At 33.7% G+C, this 23,542-nt stretch overlaps 1 protein-coding gene across 3 annotated transcripts in view; it reads left to right on the forward strand.

Annotated features, from left to right (window-relative positions):
* LOC115440121 (serine-enriched protein) overlaps positions 1 to 22,075 on the forward strand; it is a 37,793-nt gene extending 15,718 nt beyond the window's left edge. The window contains exons 2-9 of one of the 3 annotated variants that reach the window (XM_037438698.1): positions 2,790 to 2,983; positions 3,840 to 3,975; positions 4,596 to 4,634; positions 5,409 to 5,526; positions 15,050 to 15,207; positions 15,921 to 16,052; positions 16,971 to 17,153; positions 18,407 to 22,075. In XM_037438698.1, coding sequence (XP_037294595.1) covers positions 2,796 to 2,983; positions 3,840 to 3,975; positions 4,596 to 4,634; positions 5,409 to 5,526; positions 15,050 to 15,207; positions 15,921 to 16,052; positions 16,971 to 17,153; positions 18,407 to 18,571 — 1,119 coding nt within the window. In that variant the 5' untranslated portion in view covers positions 2,790 to 2,795 and the 3' untranslated portion in view covers positions 18,572 to 22,075. The remainder of the gene's footprint in view (positions 1 to 2,789; positions 2,984 to 3,839; positions 3,976 to 4,595; positions 4,635 to 5,408; positions 5,527 to 15,049; positions 15,208 to 15,920; positions 16,053 to 16,970; positions 17,154 to 18,406) is intronic. The other 2 variants (XM_037438695.1, XM_037438697.1) reach the window with 2 other exon arrangements.
* Positions 22,076 to 23,542: the final 1,467 nt, after the last annotated feature.

The raw sequence follows: 23,542 nt of genomic DNA on the forward strand, positions 1-23,542 counted from the left end.
TGTCCATCCATAGCGCCATTAGCACGATGCCAGCGCCATCTATTTAAAAAATATATATAAACACCAATATTTCCTTAGCGTTAGCGATTACTCGGATAAAAAGTAGTCTATATGTTAATCCAGGACATAGTTTATCCATGTGTAAAATTTCATCCAAATCGGTGCAGCAGTTACTGCGTTTATTTCTAACAAACATCTAAATATTTTTCAAACGTTAGCAATTATAGTATTATTAAGATAATAAAGAAAAGTTATGAATTAAAACAAATTATTTGGATTATCTGCAGGAATTTGTAGACTGGCGATAGATTTAACAATTAACACTTAAGTGAAATAGCAGGCATTCCGATAGAAATTGTAATTAGGATTCCGAAGTTGAAATTCATCATATTTATACAATCTCTCTTTTATAACTACCTTTGAAATACTCAGGCATGACCTAATTATAATTTAATTATACAAAAATGTTTTAATTTATTTTTATCTAAAATATGGTATTATTATTCATAAAAGTCTTACATTTCATTCATATTATTACACTAAAAATATGAAATTCCGAAAAAATACCAGCACAAGTACCAATTAACTCGCTTGAGATATAAAAGAAAAAAAATGAAACGCGAGCTTAAAAATTTCAAATGCTTCAAAAAGTTCGCGAAAAGATTCAAAAGCGTAACTCTTTTTTCATTGCTTTCAATCCCCCTTTAGCTTTCATGTTGAGTGAGCTACTGGTATATTTTTCGTTTCATAATTTAACTAAGTATATCTCGCGGCTCCGTCTGCTTAAATTAATAATTAATAGTACTAATTTTACTTTAAAACCTCTTTCATATATAATTTTAACAAAAAATTAAACCGCCTTGAAAAAACACTCAAAACCAAAAAAATTATTCACATAACAGGTATATACTAGATACCAATTTTGGAGTGCCTAATTAAAATTGCTAGTTAAGCTAGATAAATACATGAACAAATGAATGTATAGCAACCACCGTATACAATGTGTTAAAACCCGACATAGTGGCCCACGCAAGTGTGTCGCGTTCCGGGATCAGCCTGTCTATATCCGGTTCAATAGGCCGGCATAATTGTGTCGACTGTCGAGAGGTAATCTCTCGTCAGTCGACATTCTATTGGACCCCACTTCACTTACCATAGGGTGTAGTTAGGTCACTTTGCCGTGCACGTATAAAAAAAATATATATTCTATATACTAATAAACACTAAAGCAGTTATGACGTCATCGTCTACATTAATATCGCAACTCGCTATCCGAAAGCTATCAATTTTAAGTACCAATAAAGGGGGCGCCATACATTACTCGTCAGTTTTGGGCATATCACATTCTTAACGACCATTAGTCTCTGGTGACCATATTTGTTACAAGATGAGGGTGACGTGGGGACGCCATCTTGTATCCCGGAATTTGATATCGGCTCATTAGATGTGAAACTCGTGAATATTAAAAGTTTTATTATAAAAGCACTTAATATTTATGCATAATAACCAATATATTAGATTAGATGTTTAATGTTTGACTAACAAGTTTCTTTTACATTATACAGGATGTCCCAAAAAATAGTGTCAAGCGGAGGTCCAGAGATAGAGTCCATGTACGTTCCGCGTTTTTTCATAATTTTCGAGTTATGAATATTTTATCTGAACTTTTGACAATTTTCGATTTGAACAATTAAATGTCTATTTTTTTATAAAGTAGAAGACATCTTCGTGATTTTTTTTGCAACAAAATTTTTATTATTTGTATTTTTTTGCTAAATACAATCAGCTTCGTAACTTTAATGAAAATTATGAAAATGGTCACCTCCGCTTGATACTATTTTTGGGACATCCTGTATAAGAGATTTAAAAAATAATCAGTAATACACAAAAAAATCAATAGTACTCTATAATCAGTAAAACTATATAATAATTACAATATTTATTTTCTTAAAATTTCTCGACGTAGGGCAACTCCAAGTTTTCCTTTGTCACATACACGAAAGTTGAATTAATCTTAGAGCAAGTTAATCCAACCTGCCAGCAAGACAGAATGTCTTCAACATTTCTTTTAGCGAACGGAAATCTAATTACAAAGGTCTTAAAGTAAGCCGAGTGATGTTTATTAGTTGTGCTGCATTTTTAATATGAAAGTGCGTTTCTTCTATGCAATCTAGACTTTATTTTATGACTATAAGATCCTAAATAGAATATACAGATCAGAAACAAGTAAAAAAGATAATATTGTGTTGGAAGTAATAAAATGCTGGAGGATCATAAAATAGTAAAAATAACTTGCATAATGTCTAATTGAAAAACAATGACAATTAATTTTGTACTGTATTTTAAATAAATAAAAGATATAAAATTATATAATATAAAAACCGCGATAAAATCCGAAAAATATATTTATTTTATATAATAAACATAATTAATATCAGATTTTATTCATTATCCCATACAGGATAGGTAAAATGCAATTATCGCATGTGGTAACAATACTTAACGCCATATGGTGTAACCACAAATTAATTATTATGCATATATTTTATAACATTATGAAGTGTAAAGTTCATGTGTTTCAATATAGAAGGTTATTTCTGGAACTCCTAATTTCGAAGATTCTTTTACTAAGAAAAGTTATCCTAGTAGTTTACTATTGATTCCAGAAACTGCCTTTTAAAGAAAACTAGCGAGAAAGTCCCAAACAAACGCTAATAAATATTGCAAAAATTAGCAATTGAGAACTTCGATGCTTTAAAAAATTCTTCAATATGTTGTTTTGTCATCAGTCGTCAATGCGAAGTGGGGCGTTAGCGGCTATGGAGGCTGAGCCCGACCTCAGCACCTTCGAGAATAAATCGGGGCTGGCCGAGGACATGAAGTTCCTCGCGTCCATGCCTGAACTGTGTGACGTCACGTTCCTCGTCGGAGATACCAGGGAGCCGGTCTGTGCTGTTAAGGCGGTGCTGGCTGCCAGGAGTAGGTGAGTGGATCATCGTTCTGTAATTACCGACAAATATTCTATGAGAGACCTTTTGAAATGCTTTCATTTTTACCGGAAAAAAATTAGCTTCTTTTGTAAAGGAATCAATGTTATAGTAAAATAGGATATAAAGCGCCATGCATTTTTGAAAATTGTATTGTATTATTAACAAAATATAATATGGTGGGCAAAAATGAAAGGAAATAATTTTGCAAAATTTCAATTAAAACTATATAAATGTTAAATTGAAATAAGCGAATATTTAAATATGAGTGCACAAAATGAAAAACAAAACGTATAATTTCACATTACCTGTGTTAAAGAATATTTGCTATGAAAGCTGGAAACATGAAGTTGCGTAGTATCATGACAACCAAATATGGTTGACCTAATTTACGAACAGAGCTGTTTCGGATGGGTGACGTGAAAATTTGCAACAGTAAATGCAATTGTTAATTACAGTGCTCAGTATAATCGTGTTCCGAATGTTGTTTGATATATGTGACCTGGTCCACAATGAAATACAAATATTGCTTTGTGGATATTACAGTATACGGGATTTCGAACCATGCATAACTCAGAAAGATCACGCAATTTTTGACGTAAATATATCCATACTAAAAAATATACAATCAGTCATAGTATCTAGCATACTATCATGAAATTATTCTATCTTCACTTTAAACATCCTGTTAAGAAGTAAATTTGTGGTTAATTCGGAAACGAATGGTGCGATTCTGAAAATTCTTCTTTTTAGTAATCTACATTCCCAATTAAATTATAGACTTATTCTTTTTACCAATAATGGATATTGACACACATTTAAATGCTATCTTATATGTACGTGCTTTAACAGGGTATTCCAAAAGATGCTCTACCAAGCTCCTAGCCCGCAAAGGAAGAAGGAACCAGCTCCCAGAGAAAACAAACTGAGACTATTTCTAAAGCGCTCGTCGGAACCCCTTCTGAATTTGCAAAACGCCGCTCAACAGGTAAGTGACATCAACCAAAACAGCCGTGCAGGAATGCTAGATGTTAACCATCGAACGGTCCGAGTCTGTGTATTCATTACCCTGACTGATGTCTTCCCCGTAGATTCAGCATTAGGCACTGTGATCATCATAAAATAAATTTTGGACGGCATCGCGTTTACCATCAGGGGCAGTGCAATCACTTTAGCCTGCCGGAATAAAAAAAAAATTGTTGCGATCTCTTTCAGTGTACGATAAAAATGTTCTCATTGATTTGTCATAGGAAAAAAAGTATTTGTCTCGTATCGAATTGGAATAGCAAATTTCATTTTATTGACAATAAGAATCTCATCTTAAACCTTGCAAGGGCTTTATTGCAGTATAACAAGATTTTCTAATATTGGATATTAAGCCGCCTTTATTGCTTCGTTTCTAATAAACGTTTTTCAATAACAACTTTCTCAGAAATAACAATTATGTCGACAAGAGATAAGCTTTTATTGAACATAGCGTACATTTTTGTGCATAAATGCGTATAAACATCGTCAAAAGAATGTTTTGCAAGGATTTAATTATTATGGAGGGAAATAGTTCTACGACGAATTATATAAAATGTTAATGTTTTACTGTGTTTACTGCAGAGATCGACTTTCGCGCAGCAATTGGCACCCATACAAGAGGTAACAAAATTAACGATTCTTTAGGGGGCACTTGTATCATCGGTTTCAGTATTCGGTGTTTCATATTGTATAAAATTTTCACTTTTAAATATACTTATATTTATGTAGATAGGTTTCGTCTTCGCAAATCGACTTTTTTCCGAATACAAAGGGACTTTTACGTCATTACGTGTTGCATGTTTTGTATTTTCAGCGACGGTAAGAATCTCGATGTTGTATATATCACTATTGTGTTCATGTTTGTCGGAAAACACCGTATGTAGTAGCACCCGAGCATGTAGTTGTTGTTTCGTAATCATTTTCGATCACAATATTGTAATATCACTTAATATTTTATGATTAATTTAAATTGTTGGGCACTTTATTTGAAATTACAATTTGGACCAAAGGACGAATAGGGACCTACCTATATTATGATATGTAAATAGACGAGATGTGATTAAAAAACTACTTTGATGTCCCATAAAGAGTAATTTTACTGTGTGTAGAACATTATTGGATATCATTTGCATTGTTTTATTTTTTAATATATTAGCATTCCAGTTATTGGTCGAAGTTTAAAGCTCTTTTTGAACATGTAGACGTTTTCTTGTGTGATAACTAAATACGAAATTATTTCAAAATCAGCACAAATTGCAGCCTCTTTTAAAAAAATATTGATCTGTGCAAAATTCTAGGCAAATGATAAATCAACTCGTATGTTGAATAGAAATGTATCTAAAATTGTTGTTAATGTAAAATAAGCTTTAATTGTATAAGAATGTTCTTTCTCAGCCCTCATCTCAACAGCATCAGACCCTGATCATTGAAGAGTTTGAACCAGATGTGTTCCGTCAGCTCATCGAGTACATCCATACTGGGTGTGTCACTCTCCAACCGAGAACATTATTGGGTAAGGAAAAAACTATTTTAGTAGTTAACTAGATTATTGAAGTACTATGCTTTAATAAGGCTATTATTGAGGCTATTTTTATTCATAAACATGAAGTAAAGTAACTAATAGGACATCTTAAAGGAAATAGATCAAGCTGTAAGACGAAGAGATCTCTGATATAGCGTATTTACAAGTGACGAAGTCTGATGAAATAAAATATATGTCGTCATCGAGTTGATTTTTTAAATGGAACGCCAACGCCATCTTATGGCATTCGACAGAATCTTCGCTACACAGTGCAATGAGAATGTCAGACGGCCGGCAAGACGGCCGACATCAAGAAGGCCGGAAAGCTAGCAGTCAAAGAGAATGACAAGCCTATGAAAAATTAGGAATTCAGTTGGTTTTAGATCAAGTGATCGAATAATATTATTGGAGGCTAGTGCTGTGGGTGCGTGGAGACTGTCTCGCGTTCCGTAGTAGTTTGTGTTGTTGGAATTATAATTGTTTTGGGACGAAAACTACAACTACTAAAATCTGACATCGGCTATTGTGATCCGACATATCCCCACATACGCCCTCGATACTTAGTAGTAACAAGCTATGGAAGACGATAACGAGCATACACCAAGCCTGCCGTTATATATTTTATAGAAGAAGAATATCGCATATTGAATCGAATATCTTTATAGAAGTCAGTAAAATTTCAATGACTCTAATTTAGGTTTCAAAGTTGATTAAGGACGAAATAAGAATGATGACTGCACTCTGGTGTTGTATTTTTGAAGTACAATAATATCGCCTAATTAACATAATTTCTAAAAAAATCCCTAACTTTATAGTGTCATTCCCTTCCAAAAAGAATGTTCCGATTGATTAGGTTCTTTTATTAAGATGAGATTTCCATCTAGAATCTTAATATGTATAACCTTGGCATTGAGACACATTTTTGTGTTGGAGGTAGTAAAATCTTTTACTACTGTCTCTGTAATTTTCCCTTCTTGGGCATAGAACTTCTTTGTTACACGAAAATTAGACATTTTATTACAGCTTGTTTATATTGCAGTCTCTTTTTTCACAACTTCATACCTAATACTTGACTTTGTCGTCGAGTTTAGTATCATTCTACTTGGTAGAAAAATATGGGGGTTTACAGAATATATAACATAATCTGCACGAAGAAACATACAAAGAGAGAATGACATAACAGCTGTATTCAGTTTTAGTAGCCGGCTCGTTTGAGTTTGTATCTGACAGACAACCGACATGAAGCATTCCTGTTGCATTTCGTGCGGTTAGTGTAATTTCCTTTCGACACATCTGACGCACGAAATTTCCGAACTACCTAGAGCCGGCAATATACGATTTTAAAATTGCGATTATTTCTGGACGGCAGTGTTCACTTATTTTCAAATGATATGATATGTATTCGTAAACCGTAATACTAAAGAAAACTTGATAAGTATCTATACCTAATTTAATATAAACCAGTGTTTTAACTCACTAATCTCCGAAACTCACCCTGACTGTTTTGTTAACTTCTACATTATAACTTAATTCTGTATTCATATTTCTACACTGAAAGACTTACAAGAGCAGAGGCACGACCAGAGGTATACAAAAACATTCTTCAGTCAATAAAATTCTCTAAATATACTTCCAATGTTATTATACTATACAATTACAGATATAACATAAACATGCCAGTAGAACGGTACCCTTTTTGTTTACAAATTCCAGTAGCTTTTAGAAACAATTTGTCCCGTATGTAATAAATTCCACTCAGCCGCGCTTCGATGTCGCCAAGTGAGAAATTGAATTGCGGTTTCATTTTTTTTCTGGATGACCAAACAAATTTCGCTGTAGCCAGTGGTGTGTGAAAAAGGAATTTACGATGGAAAATTAACTTTCGAAATTGCTTTCTATTTTCGCGAATTCATTATGACACGTTCCGTAATTGTGAAATTGTTTTGAGCGATAAGCCATGCTAATGCACTGGTACAGGAGCAAACTAGGACTTGGGAATACAAAGCTCTGCAAGGCATTGCACAGCGTTTATCTTCCTCAGACATTAGGTATTAAGTCTCATAATACTTTGGGATTAGTTGCATTGAGTAACATAATTGTACAAATTTCAATGTCTTTTTAAAACAATCTATAACCCTGCTCCCAAATTGATTTTCGGAAAGAATGGGTAAGCAATGGTGTTTAACCAAATTTCAAAAGACGAAGAATTAATTACTTTAAGATAGTGTTTGCTAAACACATCAATATTAGAAACTCTGGATGTTGATTTTACTCTATTTGTTTTCGTTTGTTTATTTCTCGAAGTCGGTTGGAAATTGAATCCGTGACATTTCTCTTACCAGTCAGCTTTTAAATTGTTTCAATTTAAGTTTGGTCGATTTCAAAATCGTGACTGTTTTATCATGAAAGGGTTCAGGAGGAACCAAGGTTGTTTAATAGGATTTATGGGTTAACACAAATGTTTATTTTTTTTTTTGTGAAATTGATTTATGAATATCCGAAACATAGGATAGCGTTTACTCGTATCTTGGTACACATAAAATTTTGTAATTGGGTATAGACTAAAACATTTGCTATGTATGCTATGTACATTGCCATGTAATGTCTTATACCTGCGAATGCTTGACTTTCTTCTCTGTGTACCTAATTCCCCGTTGTTCGGGCTCGTGTCTTTGAAATGAAATGTAACACCAGTACGCTCGTTGGTTTTTAAAATCAGATTTAATAACATCGAGCGTCGTGTTCGAAATGCGGTTCGATAAAATTTGAAAACGGCGAATATTAAAACTCACAAAGTTTACTTACCTCTTTATACTACTACTAGTATAAAAGATTAGGCAAATAATATAATAATTTCCTCATCATATCTAAATATATATAACTCAAAGGTGACTGACTGACATAGTAATTTATCAACGCACATCCCAAACCACTGGACGGATCGGGCTGAAATTTGGCATGCAGGTAGATGTTATGACATAGGCATTCTCTAAGAAAGGATTTTGATAAATTCCACCCCTAAGGGGATATAATAGGGGATGAAAGTTTGTATAAATCTTCTTACATTTTCGACTGATTAAACTGAAATTAAAGGTTGGAACTACTATGATGAAGACTTTCGCTTAAATAGGATTTTGATAAATTCAACCCCCATGGGGATAAAATTAGTTTGAACCTATCAGTACCGGGAAAATATGTAGCAAGACTTTTATCATACAGTGAATTTTTATCCCGGAAAACTCCTTCACGCGGGCGAAGCTGCGGCCAAAAGCTAGTTAATATTATAAAGATATATACATAAGTACCTAATAATACTATAATTACTCAGCTTGTGATGAAAAATGTGATGCTACATCTGTACACTTCTAAACTTGTCCTCGGAGGAACTCTGACGCCAAAGATACAGATTAAACCTACTTTGGAAGCCAAGAGACCTATAGTGCTAAACATTTTGTGTTCATTGTTTATTTTGCCAAAATTCTGTAACCGTTCATTTATATTTAGAAACTATTAAAACTATTGTTTTTCGCAAGGGTAGACCTACAAAGCTTAATTTTAACTTAACTATTAAATTTCTGCAAAATAATACAGTAGAACTACACAAAGGAAGATCTTTCCTTGTTCATCGAAGCATTTATCTAATTGATAAAGTTGGCTGCAACATAGCTGATATATTTTTCAAGATTGTGTGCAGAGTGCAAACTATGTGAATTCAATTTTACTATATAATATATTTTACTCAGTTATGCGAGCTAAGGTGCAGTAACTTAATCAGGTTGTCGGGCTACAACCCGCAATACACTTATCTAATTTCCTGTCTACTCGACACGCCACAAAGTTGTTTCCTAACTATATTTTGTAACTGACTTGGCAATTTACGCTTACTTGAGCAAAGATTTTTTCTTTTATGGCACGAATTCGCGCCACGCATGGCTAAATCATTTTTATACGTGATGAATTTATGTTTAATAATATTAGCCCTGTATTATAGTATTATATTGTCCCACTGTTGGGTACAGGCCTCCAGGCCTCCTTTGAGGAGGAGGGAAGAAAAATGTGAAGTACAAAATGGCGGTTTACTTTGATTCATTTAATTAACTCAAAATATCTGTAACAATAAGAACGAAAATGTATGTTACAAAATGGCAAACCGATAATTTTGTAAATTATTTGAAATATTGTACAGAAATAATAATATTATGATGTTAACTCTATATTTTTTTGCATTTGATGGTAAGTGGAGTGGAGTTCAATAGAATCCGGCTGACGAGTCATGTAGCCCTCGGCAGTCGATACCATTATGCCGGCCTGTTGATACCGGATATACACAGGCTGATCCAGTAACGCGACACACGTGGACCACTATAGTGGGTTTTAACACGTCGCACACGGTGGTCATTATCCGGACGGATATAAAATATATCCTACCACCAATTATTATTATTATTCATAATAATCTGAACGTAGAAAACATTACCTGTGTAGTCTGATGTAGTTGACAACTTCACGGTTAAATTAAATAACAAAGTTCAAACTATTAAGGAAATTAAAACGAAATTGCATTTATGTTGAAGAGGGGAACTTAAACGGATTAACTATGGTTTAAAGGATTACAGCAGCACATTGCTCTAGAAAGTTTGTTTGACCTTAGACGTTTCGAGTACTTTTTATTGTAGTAGTATCCCAAAAATATCATCGGTTGCGAAGCTAATTCAATTAAGCGACATTTTTTGTGACACTAAGTTTCGTATATATATAAAATCATCACGATGTTCTATGTTTTTAACCTAGTTATAATTTTTCGAAAAAAAATGTCGCTTGAGTCAATTATGTCAAAACGAAAATGTCGCTTAGGGTAATTATGTCGAAACAAAAATGTCGCTTCAGTCAATTATGTCGAAACAAAAATGTCGCTTCAGTCAATTCTATCGGAACAAAAATGTCGCTTCAGTCAATTATGTCGAAACAAAAATGTCGCTTCAGTCAATTCTATCGGAACAAAAATGTCGCTTCAGTCAATTATATCGAAACAAAAAAAATATCGTTTAAGTCATTTGGCCTTTCAACCGTCTATATAATATTATCAGCCCTGGATTATATAATGTCCTACTGCTGAGCACGGGCCTCCTCTACTACTGAGAGGGTTTAGGCCTCTGTCCACCACGTTGGCCTAGTGGTTGGTAGACTATAATATACCTTAAAAATTATTATGGAGAACTACTCAGGTATTCAGGTTTTCTCACGATGTTTTCCTTCGCCATTAAAGCAAGCGATATTTCAGAAAAAAAACACACGTAACTTTAGAAAAGTCAGAGGTGCGTGCCACTGTGTTTCGAAGCTATAGACATACATATCGGCAGTTCGTTAATTTTTCAACTAGGCTATCGCCGCTATTCAAATTAGTTTAATATTCGTTTTATCGATTTAAACTTACTTTTACTCAATAGGAGTCTAAGCTCATGGATTCCACGTATCGTCGTGTTAAATTTTCGATAAATTTTTGGCTCGACTCGAATTTGTGTTTGAAAGAAGCCTGTTTTTAGGGCATTCTTATATATTTATGTTTCTTGGTATAAGGCGTGATAATTTATCTTGTCGTCAAATACTATACATTTTTGACACGAGTTTTTCTAATTAAAGTAAATTTCGAACTAATACTACCTTTCATATTTTATCGAGGTGGATATTTTTTTGTGCTCAAATGTAGAATTGTAAAATGTAGGTAGATATCATTACTTTGACTTTTCGGATGACCAATACCTCAGTCGGCCCCGTGCCACGAAGGCTGCAAAGTCTTCGATACCTCGCGTGAAAAAATTGATAAAATCAAACTAATAACGTTATGTTACGTATTGTACTTAATAATACTGAGACTGTCTCAAGGCTGCAGACACCCTCGTTTTGAGTCAATAATTTTAAATTGGCTTTCGACGCGATCTCTATCCATTTCGTTATAATAATAAAGTATTTTATATATTTCTTCATATAATAAACCATCTTTTATATCTATGGTTGTAACTATAGAAACAACATTAATAACATATATAAAATCTGGGAAAGCAATCATGAAGCCGGTATCATCTATATCAGATATTTCTGATATTATATCTATTTATTAGCTCCACAAGGCTAATGTGCACTTCATTTATCGATATTTGTCATAACGGAATAATCTTCAAATCTATGCTCTTGAATTTTAGGTTCAATAACGCATTTCACGGTAAATATTGATATTGAAATTAAGTGTGCTGATGTTCCAATAGATTACATGAAGCCATATTAAATGCAGACAAAATACCGAGCTTAATAACGTGTTTCAAAGATATAAGTTTATACCATTAATACAAGGCTCAGGAATATATTGGGAACTCAGAACTTATAAGACTGTTGTAATCAGTCATACAGGATTTGTTGTATTGAACCAGTTTAATTTAATAAATTGTTTAATGTCAAACTAAAAAATAACGATTAAATTTAAAGCGTCCCAACAAAAGTGACAAAAATTTACGAATGTTTGAACCAAAAACCACCAATCACATCGCGTGATAAAATTATTTTTCTTTTCAAAAATGTTAATCTATTCTGATGTATTATATCGAACGGTCATTGGTTGTCAAACATATATTATAAGGAATATAAATTTTATCATCCTACTGATTTGTAATAGATTTAAATTTTTAAATACTTGTAAAAAAGTAAATTTGGACACCACTGGTTTTACATGCTCGGTTCGAAGTTTTAATAACCACTGCTAAATTATAAATCTTAGTGTCTTCGTCTCCGAGTCGAATCGAATAAAAAACAGCTTAATGTCGCAGTGAATGAAAGATTTAAAGATTAAAAAAAGAAGATGTTAAAGGAGGTCTACACCAAGAAAGTTAAAAAAAGCTTACGAATAAGAATGAAGAAGATTTTTCTAGATAATAATATGTAGTAACACATATAAACATTCTGGTATTTGCCATGCCATTACTGGCTTACTTGTATAACTTACAAAATTAATTTAATGAATGACTTTGCATTATATAAAATCTCTTAAAATCATTTTCATTTCAGTTCTTAAGGTTCACAATTGATTAATTCTTTATTGAGCGTGATTTTATCAACGAAGAAATACTTCCATCTAATCTAAATCAAAAATAATTTAAGCAGCATTGATGGGATCTTCTTAAACAATATAAGTAGCTAAAGACACATCGTTATTAACATTGTTAAGTTTTCTACGGCCTTCCGAAAATTCTTACTTGTAAGCAACCCTGTTGTGTTTAATTAGGAAAGTTGCGAAGTTGATTACGGCTTGTTAACATACGGAACTAATGAAGTCTCTATGAAGATTCGTGATCAATGAAAGAGTGATATAAGCATGTATTACAATAATGAGATGTAATTACAATCGTAACAATTTGGACAAACAAACATTTTAGATACGAAATATTATTTTAAGTCAGTCTACCTTCATATATCTTAAGATAAATGAAGTAGATTGTCCATCGTCGTGAACGACTTCCTCGGTTTTAGAAACGTATCTATTAAGTAATCTATAAATGGTTAACGTAATGGATTTGTTTAATTTATAGTAAATCATTATTCATACTAGAAAGATGCTATTCTTCTAAAACTAAATATTCTGTTATATATTCCTATACCAAGATACCTAAAAAAATATTTTGGAAGTATTTTCATCAATTCTACTCTATATTTTAAGCTTTTTTCGGGTATATTATAAAAATAACCTTATGCATTATTAAAAAATGATTATGATTAACAGCTTTATTATTTAATGATTTTTTAATATCAGTTTTTCAAAATTACGCGATATCTAATGTTGGCCGATTGCCAAACATCTCTTTCTACACGAAAGAACCCTTCATTTTATGGAACTTAAGCCAAATAAACATTCTTTTCCTTGCAAAAGCGTTCGTAGTAAAGTTATTTTAAAAATACTACCAACTTTTAAAAATATTTCAATGACCTCCAGCGTAGTTATTTTCAAAAGAAGACCTTTATTCAACTATGTGAAAGAAGAAATGAAGTAAAAAGTTGCTAACGTAAAATTTGAAGAAATCACTCCAAGCTCACCGATGATAGACTTGAAGGATCAAACAGGATCCTACAGTCTTTGTTGATACTCGAAGGACGAAAAAGGATGTTGGGGTTGTTTAGCGCGTGACGAGTGTTTTGTGACGACTGTTTGATTTAGCACAATATGTCGACGAATATATGCCCGACAATTGCTGTATAAGCATTATTGGCTCGTACAATGAAACTTTCGCATTCTCTATTTTGTAGTAAGAAAAGTAAATATCACGTAAGATGTGGGTGTACGGTTATGAAATTTGGGTGTAGGTTGTTCCTGTGTGGGTGAACTATTTTTATACTCTATGATATTAAGATCTAGAATTTATTTTTAATGTTTACCAAAAGGTTAACTAAATACAAAGTTTACTTTCGGATTTAAATTGGCCCATTTAATATGATAATTTGATCTTAATGTAATTTTAATAAATATTCATTCATCATGACAAATTTTTTGAAACATATTTCTATATTTTATTTTCCTATTACATACTCCAATTTAGCCGCGCATATTTCTCTATTTCCTACTCCAACCTACTAGCGCATCACTTTAAATTCAAATTTGATACTAAATTTGGTGAATTAATTCGAATCATCTCTAAATCGATCATGGAAATAAACCAATCAAAATAAGTAATCTGTAAGCGTGGCAATCAATCTTCGTCCTGATTGGTCCATTTCCGCTATCGATTCGTAAATTTTCAACACGATCGAAATTGAATTCTAGATTCAAGATTCAATTTAATTTTATTGAATTAAATAAATGAATAAAAATAATTTTAACAAAAAATTTAACCGCCTTCAAAAAACACTCAAAATCAAAAAATAATTTCACATATGTTTGAGTACACGATCGTATGGTAAATCAAATTAAATTAAATGAATGAGTTTATAAATGTCTCGTTTTTGATTATAATATAATATAAATATTAAATCAAAAAATAATATTTTGTTTTTTTTTTTCGTTTAGCATACAATTTATTTATTTTCGAAATGAATGTGGTAATATTGTTTGTGGTAAAATTAAATTAATATGATCTAATGTTTCGAATAATTTTACTTACGAATTAGTTACTTTAAATCTGACGTACGTTTATTGTGGTGTGATTATGTACAGTCAGCCCTAAAACTAGCTTAAAAGATTAAAATTTTCAAATAGCCTTTAAATTATTGTGTCCGCATTAACATTAGGTTTTTCTTTACTGACATAAACTTCAGATGGTTTTTTATTTTAGATGAATAAAAAAATATATTTTGATTGAATATTCTGTGTAACAGCATTTTGAAGTTTATAATCTGTTCAATAACTTTTGGGGCTGACTGTACATACATTCAACACAGATTTTCTATATTATTCCGTGTTTTATATTTATAACTGAATAATAACGTATAACTTAAAGAATTTTATTGACTTGATACATTAAAATTTATCTTCCAGGTGTAATGAACGCGGCTGACTACTACGGCCTGGATGAGCTGCGTCGCGCATGCGCTGGCTTTGTTCAATGCTGCATCACTGTGGATACTGTTTGTGCGCTCCTGGCGTCTGCTGAGCGCTACATACAGTACAAATGCACCAAAAGTTTGGTCCAAAAGGTGAGTGTTTTTAAAAATGTATCGGCGTGAGGCACTTGTCCCACCACCGACGATTAAAGAGCAGTGAGGGTATAATTCTGATTGTTTTCTCGCTGGGATAGTAAATGTACGAGTGTGTAGAACGATTACACATACTGTAGTAGAGAATGACTGCTGGGAGTCTCTTGGAGAGTTTTCTAACCACCATGAGCATCGCTCCGAGTATTCTTTTATAGCGAAAGAGTTCTCGCCGGCAGTGTGAACAGTTAGCGATCAAATATATGTCTCTTTAATTCATACGAGATCTTCATCTATTTACTATTTCTTAAAAGAAATAGTCGTTAATACGTCGCTTATTTAATTCACACTTGATCTACATATTTTTTACATTTTTTGAAAGAAATAGTTGTTACTAGCTCCTCTTAGCGGTGAGACGGGTGCATAAGAGTCGACTATAACATTAGTACAACAATTGTACTGGCACGTTGTTCAGACTTAATTATCTCCTTGGGATAGTTGTAATGCTAACGAGTACGACAACAGCGCTGAGATCCTGGGTTCAAAACCCGGATCAAGCTAAAATTAATTGTGACTGAATTTTTCCATTTTAAAAATATTAAGTCACACGTCGCAGTCAGGAAGTTGGTGGTGTGACTCCCCTGTGCCTTGACCGAAATAGGTTATAATTTCTTCGAAACTAAATCGATAATTATCAATCCAACGTCATTTTACAGGTTTTGGAATTTGTGGACGAGCATGGTAATGACGTTCTGAACCTCGGATCCTTCACTCTGTTACCTCAACACGTAGTTAGATTGATACTGGCGCGAGACGAACTGAGAGCTGATGAGTTTACCAAGTTCCAGGTGAGCTGCTTTTATATTGAAATCGTGATAAACATAAGAGTTACATAGAACTTTATTAGCGAAGAAAATTTATTTTATTTATATGAGGATTGCCGACAAAGTTTATAATAATACAAATATAATAATAAAATTTAAAAATAAAACTAATTGTAACACAAACTAAAGGCAACCACAACATGCATAATACAATTTTACAAAATTACTTAAGTAAAAATTACAAGGAATTTTACTAAAAAAAAAAAAAAAAAACATTTATCAGAATGTTAGGGACTCAGTTAGTCAATCTCACTTAAAAAAGTTTTCCTAAATGTGGACAGTGAATTATGAAACATGTCAAGATTAGTGGTTTTGTTTGATAGCTGATTATACAATGCAGATAGTCGAGGTACGAGGAAGTGTTTACCTATGTCGGTTCTACATCGACATAAATGTGTAAATGAATTAGAAAGACTCAACTAAATAATTAACAGTCTTACTTATAAAAAATTCGCAAAGCTATGCTGAGTTACGTCTTGACAAATCGCTCTTAAATTTTTAATCAGTGCTTAATTTTTTCTTTTTAAAAACTTGGACTACAAAACAAAAACGATGAATAAATTACCAAGCAACACATAGGAAACTCTACATCAGAGCAAATGATAATTATCTAAATACATTTTTGATAAAAATCACAGTACCCTTTACAATAATATTTAACCTCAAAACACAAATTTACTCGATCAGCTGTATGTTTAAACCCACCATCTTGCCTCTTAGGTAGGTTTAAACTAGCAACCGGTGATGTTTTTGATCGCTACTTAAGCAATTCTTAACAACCTCTTAACGCTTAAACAAGTTTATAAGTGAGTCTGTTAGTTTCATAATAACTTTAGGCACAGATGCTTAAATTTTTTTATCAAATCCGTTTATGACTTTCAGGCGGCCTTAATGTGGAGCAAGAAGTATTGTGACACAAACCAGAACATGTCACTCAAGGACGTGATTGGCAACTTCCTGGAATATATACAGTTCCACAAGATTCCCGCCAATGTGCTGATGAGGGAGGTCCATCCGCTAGGCCTGGTGCCATACTCCATCATCATGAACGCTTTGGCTTATCAGGTGGGGTATATTCTTATCAAATATGAAGAAAGGAAAAAGATTAATATTCATGTTGTTAATCTTGTGCCTTTTTTTCTACATTTATTAATTAATAATGTATATATGTTTCACAAACAAGAACATCTGATATTTCACACACAATGTGGGTGATGGATGGAGGCGAGGTTCCACTTTTCGATATGTAGCTCGGCCCACTCCAAATATTGTGCCCATTACCTTCCTTACTGTAGTATGGCCTAAGCAGAATTGTAAATTACAAGGTTATTGAACACGGGTTGTGCTATTTTATGAAGGCTTAGCGTGATAGTCGTTCAAATAGTAAGTAATTATTGTAAAAAAAATAAAAATGAATGATAAAAAGCAATTTCAATCTAGTCCTTCTGTTTTATGATAAGCGATAATTTTAGTTTTTTTTTATACTTTTGAATGAGAAGACGAGCTTGCCGTTGGCCTGATAGTAAGCGATAGGGCTGCCCGCAAACAATGGATACACCACCCAAGTTCTTGAATTACAAAGTATTGTTTCGTATTCCAGTTTGCTCGCCATCCCGAGACATGAGATATTAAGTCTTATTATGTCCAGTAGTTACACTGGCTTCAATGTTCTTCAAACGGGAATACAGCAATGAATACATACTGCTGCTTTGCGGCAGAATTAGATATTACGGTGGTAATTACCCAGGCAGACTCTCACATATGAGGGATATCACTTATTATTGTAAATCAATAGGTATTACTAATGACACCATACAATTGATTGAGTCTTAGGCACAAATATATTACTTTGCGATTCAATCCTAGAATATATCATTTAATATTGAAGAACCAGGACAAAAGTATTACATAAACTAAATTTTAGGGTACAAAAGTTCCCTGTTACAAATATGACTTTTATTATAATCTCCCTAAAAATTTACTTTGTTAATAATTAAACTGGCAATACGATTGATAATAAAACAACTCAGTGTTAGTCTAAATACATCCCTTTGCAGGGCACAGATCTTCCATTAAATTGAGGGGATTCGAGCCACAGACCACCAAATTGGCAAATTACAAGGTTAGAGTAGCAGGCAGTCTAGTGCCAGAATATTCAACCACTTAAATTATTCTATAGCTTAAGTCTGTTGCTGCTTGACAATGAATATAAAAAATGCTCAAGGCACGAAGGATTCTCGCTAATAGCCATTTTTATTTGAAGGTTTCAAATCGATATGTTGATCAATGCGTGAGCGCTGAAAACACTATTGTTGCAGGCAGACCCGGCCAGCGTAGATCCAAGCAAACTGTCTCCAGCGCGAGTCCGTCGTGCCGGCCGTTCTATGTCCGTGCAGTCTTCGCTTGACCCGTACGGCTCCAACACCACCCTCTCTTCGACCGGCTCGAGCGATGTTCCGTCATCAGACTCTCGGCACAACTAACGCGAGGGGAACCTCCCCCGTCCCGCGCCCGAACCCGTCCCTGGACCTTCCACCGCTCCTGTTGCCCCTCCGCCCGCGCCTGTGCCGGACAAGCCGCCGGAAAAACTTGGACTTTTCTCGTCTATTAAACGAGCAGCTAGTAAAAAGTTTGGTGATCGTCGTTCGCCCACGCCGAAAACGAGGGAACCCAGATCTAAATCAGACTCCATAAAACATGCAGCTCTAACCAGACAAGTCTCCGAGACAGTAGCTGCTTCGGGGGATCCAACTTTCGAAAGATGCAGACCGAGGAAACGAGACAGTGAAACTGAATTCCCAGTCCGAAAGTCAGCCTCCGAGATATCCGAGAGTTTCCCATTCGTGAGACGAGCATTAGCAGAAATAGAGAATGGCTTAAATTACTTCAGAAGATCCATAGCTTCGGACGCGAGTGAGCCAAGAGCGCCTTTAGCGCGGGCTGAACCTGTAGTAGTTGTAGACGCAGCAAACGATGATGCGCCGGCGTCTCCACCGCCGCCGATGGGCTTAAAAGAGCGTCGTGGTTCTCGAGGCTCTCCGTGCGCTAACCTCCCGCCGCTAATGCTGCCGCCGACCTCGCCAGACCCATCTCCGGGACGCCTTTCTCCGAATAGATTGTCACCACAGAGGCCAAAAGAACCATCTTCAGCACCAATAATACGTAACCCACCACGACGTGTGCGTACACGATCCGAGGTGCCTCCTGAGCCTCCGCCGCGGTCTCCACAAACACCGCGCCCTGCATCGGTTTCTCCGAAACACACGTTTACATTTAAGATAGTGTTGAAAAAAGTGGAGAGCACACCGAATACTTCGTTTGATAGACCTGACCAATGAGAGTACCTCCTCTAAGCGCGGCCGCTGAACGCGGTGGGGTACTCGAGGTTATAAACGCGCTTCTCTCCGTTTTCTAGGAAATGCTAGCATAGATTAGTTAGCGACGAAAGAGCCAACGGATTTGTCGAACGTGGTATGTTAAAACGACGCTTTGAAACTTCTTCGTATTCTTATGAATGAAGGGGCTGGTCCCCTAGCGCGGATCGTCTTATCGATCCACAGATAGTTGTACGTGTATGTAAGTAACAACATTGTGTATGGTTCGACTTGTGGATAACACGATAATTGTGGAATTTTAATAATAATGGTACACTTCCAAAATTTTGTTTTTCACTATGTTTTTATTTGGTACTTCATTGTGTGTATCTGAAATGTATCAGATTATATCGTTGTAAGTGTAACTGTCAAGTTTTAAAGTAAATTCTGAAAATACTGTAACATTATGTACTTTTATACGATTGCTAAGTGAATATAAACAGTTTCTCTATATGTATTTTCGATGTTATACAAAGTGTCTAATGTGAAAGTATTTTTATAATGTTGTATATACATTGATATGTTTGTTGTTGGCTTCGATAGCAATTCCCTGTGTGTTTTATCTTGCTATTTTTACACCACTTCTTTCTTAAATTCATAATTCATATTCATCATTTCTTTAATCATGAGTGCGTGTAAAGCACGCTTTTAAATATGTGCTGTCATTCTCTTAAACCTTTTGCTTGCAAACGAAGTCCAAATATTATAAGTAGATATAATTATATCTGAGTTCTTCCATAAAATATATTTTATTACCAAATATATCACTAGTGTGACATTATCTTTAGTTATCCCAATTAATGTTATCGAAGTAAACGAGAATGTGTTGAACGATTCGATTACGTGTGTAGTGGTTAGGGCAGTTTTAGGACTTGTTGTTTCCACAAAGATTATGTCAGTCAACTATTCACACAACGTTGGCCAATTTGCAGATACTGTTGCTTATGTGGACTTCCATCACTACATACGTCTCGTTTCGTATACGTATGTTTTATCATTAGGGGTGGTTTAAGGCAACTTAGACACTAGTCGGAGGAAGCCCGCAGCCGGCCTTAATAAGCCAAAGATGGCCACCGCAGTTTTAGTTGGTATGCAGTGCGTAGCGTGTGTTTTATCATTCAAATCCAAGATAGCTGTTGTGTTCTGTGGTAATGAATGTGTAATTGTCTGTCATATATCTTTAATGTCTATTCATACAGTTCGAAAATTATTTACAATATATGTGTACACTTAAAATAATTGGTGGTTTGTGTTTCCTGAATAATATTTAATAACATATGTATCTACATAAATATTATTGGTAGATTGTGGAATCAAATATTTCTTATAAAGCCTAGGATTTAAATTATGGCCAAACTTGTACTATTGCACATAATGAGCTCTCCAAATAAAATTGCATTGTCTAAATATTTCTTCAGCACTGTGTTCATACTGGACAACTTTATATCCGTAAAAGAAAATTACGTGCAAAGCGACGAAATTACGTCGTCTTAAGGCTTAAAACAGTTTATATTGTTTATTTTTTGTTTGTAGAAAATTCATTACCTCTTTTCATTTGTAGGCTACCTGTAATGAACATTTAGGTTTTATTTGTTGTATTTAAGCTTTGTCGTCGAATAATCTTACTAAATGTTATTTTTGTTTGAATTTCGTGACCATGTAAGTCGCAAAGTCGTCGAAACGTCGGTAAATTTTTTTTACTAAAAACCGTGGTAAAATCCGTAAATAGTTCTGTTTCAGTGTCTGAAATTTCGCATAAATTTAAAAAAACATTCTTAGTTCAATGTCGATTTTTTTAAACGACGTTTGCTACCACTATCTCTGTAATTTTCTTGAAAATTAGTATGGATTTTTCTTCTTTGAATGTTTTTTGTTTTAATTATATATTGCTAATACTATACTATGTGTCAATTTCCCAATAAATTAATGTAGGGCTATAAACGTCAACTATAGTTATTAACGAATTGTTGTTTAAAAACTCAAAGAAATATTTGATCTACAATCCACGTGCTACAGTATTTACTTAAGATATAAAATACTTCCAATATAAATATATTTCATCATAACCAAGAATAAACAATTATTCCTTGACTGATAATGTGCAAATTTGAGCTATATTAATATATTAAACTAAACCTTCTTGATAATGATTTGGTATTTTGTTCTAGCCTCGGTGGAACAGCACAATGATTTTTCAAATAGCAACGTACATACCTCAAATCACTTTTTCATATTATTTTTTTTTAACAATTTGATATATATTTTTAAATTTCATTATTTGCATAATTGATTAAAATAATACTTAAACTTTATAATATTTCATTTGTTTCGATGTATTGGGAATTTACTTAGACAAGAAAGCGAATCGTTAGTGCCTGAGTTTTTATTACAATCAAATTAAACAACTGGGCTTATCGATGGTTCCTAAGTAAACCATCGTATCTGAAAAGAATGTGATATTCACTTTTTGAACGTTTCATTATCGAGGTACTGGTTACTACCATACACATTAAAAAAAAGTTAGTAAACAATTTTTAATGAAGTTTTTTTTTCAATCTATGCCAATTTGCATGATTCTGGCATACTTCTCGCGCTTCCTCCACCTTCATCAATCTTTTCATGCATTCCCGCCGGTTCCTGGTACTTTTGACCTGGTCGAGATATGTTAACTTTATATTTCAAAGATAGAAATTTTGCCTATTTTATAATATAATGCAAAAAAATCAGCGACCATACAATGTGGCATAAAACACGACACAAACATTTGTATCGTTACAACATGATTGGTCGAGAGACTGACATGTGACTCGTGTGCTGGCTTCTCGACCAATCATAAACACGAAAATTAAACGACGCGGGATTTCGTGTCATGTTCGTTATGCAACGTTCTAGAAGGCTTATCTACTTCGTTTGATAATGTTTTAATCTTCCATGCCTCTGACTTTATAACAAAAAGAAATATACTTAGTCTTCCATGTCTGAAAAAACTAAAATATACCTATTACACAAAATATTAAATTCAAAATATTATAAATCCGCGTAATTCTGGGTTCGTGTAAATCGAGGTAGCATGAGTTCAGGTGACAACCGCGTAATACTGGGTTCGCCTAAATCAGGATATCTTGAATCGAGGTATTTCTCTACATTAATGTACTCTTAGGTTATATCGCGTCTTATTCTAATGTACTAAAATACTTTATACGGCACATTATTTCTATAAAATTTCTCTGTTCCACCACATTACCAATAAGATTTATTAATCGTATAAAATTATTTACGCCATAATTTGAGAGGCAAAGATACAAAGCACTTTATTAATAACTGATTAAACATGTTTATTGCAATGTTTGTTTATTTTATATCACAACATCGATATTTCAAATGATCACTGTCGAAATGTATGTACGAAGTATTGTGTTTTTTCTATATTATAATTATTATGCATAAATATGGACATGAAGACAATTTACTTGATAATGTGTTTTATTTATTAATCCACTAGCGACCCGCCCCGGCTTCGCACGGGTGCAATGCTGATACTAAATACACTACAGAAAAACTGTGAACGTTGTATATAAAAACATAGCGGCCCGCTCTGGCTTCGCACGGGTATACCATAACAAAATAACAGTATTTCTCCACTATTTAATGGATGTTATTATACATATAAACCTTCCTCTTGAATCACTCTATCTATTAAAAAAAACCGTATCAAAATCCGTTGCGTAGTTTTAAAGATTTAAGCATACAAAGGGAAATAGGGACAGAGAAAGCGACTTTGTTTTATATTATGTAGTGATAAAAGCCCTTGATAATTGTTAGATAAGAAAAAAAAAATACCTTCGAAAGTGTTTATTAGCTGTTTTAAAATACTATACGTCATTTTTTTGGGATAGAGTAGTTAATAGAATAACCTAGGGCCATAGCCAAGATCCATTGATAAGTTTGTCTCTAGTATATGTTATTCCCAAACATATTCTCTAAGCGACAACAATGGAGAATAATGTCTTGGCTACATCCACTGAGCCTTGATGAGGAAGCATCAGTCATGGGCAGCAATGTCACGCATGATCAGAATTT

Source organism: Manduca sexta, chromosome 14 (genome assembly GCF_014839805.1).
Source record: "Manduca sexta isolate Smith_Timp_Sample1 chromosome 14, JHU_Msex_v1.0, whole genome shotgun sequence".
Lineage (NCBI taxonomy): Eukaryota > Metazoa > Arthropoda > Insecta > Lepidoptera > Sphingidae > Manduca > Manduca sexta.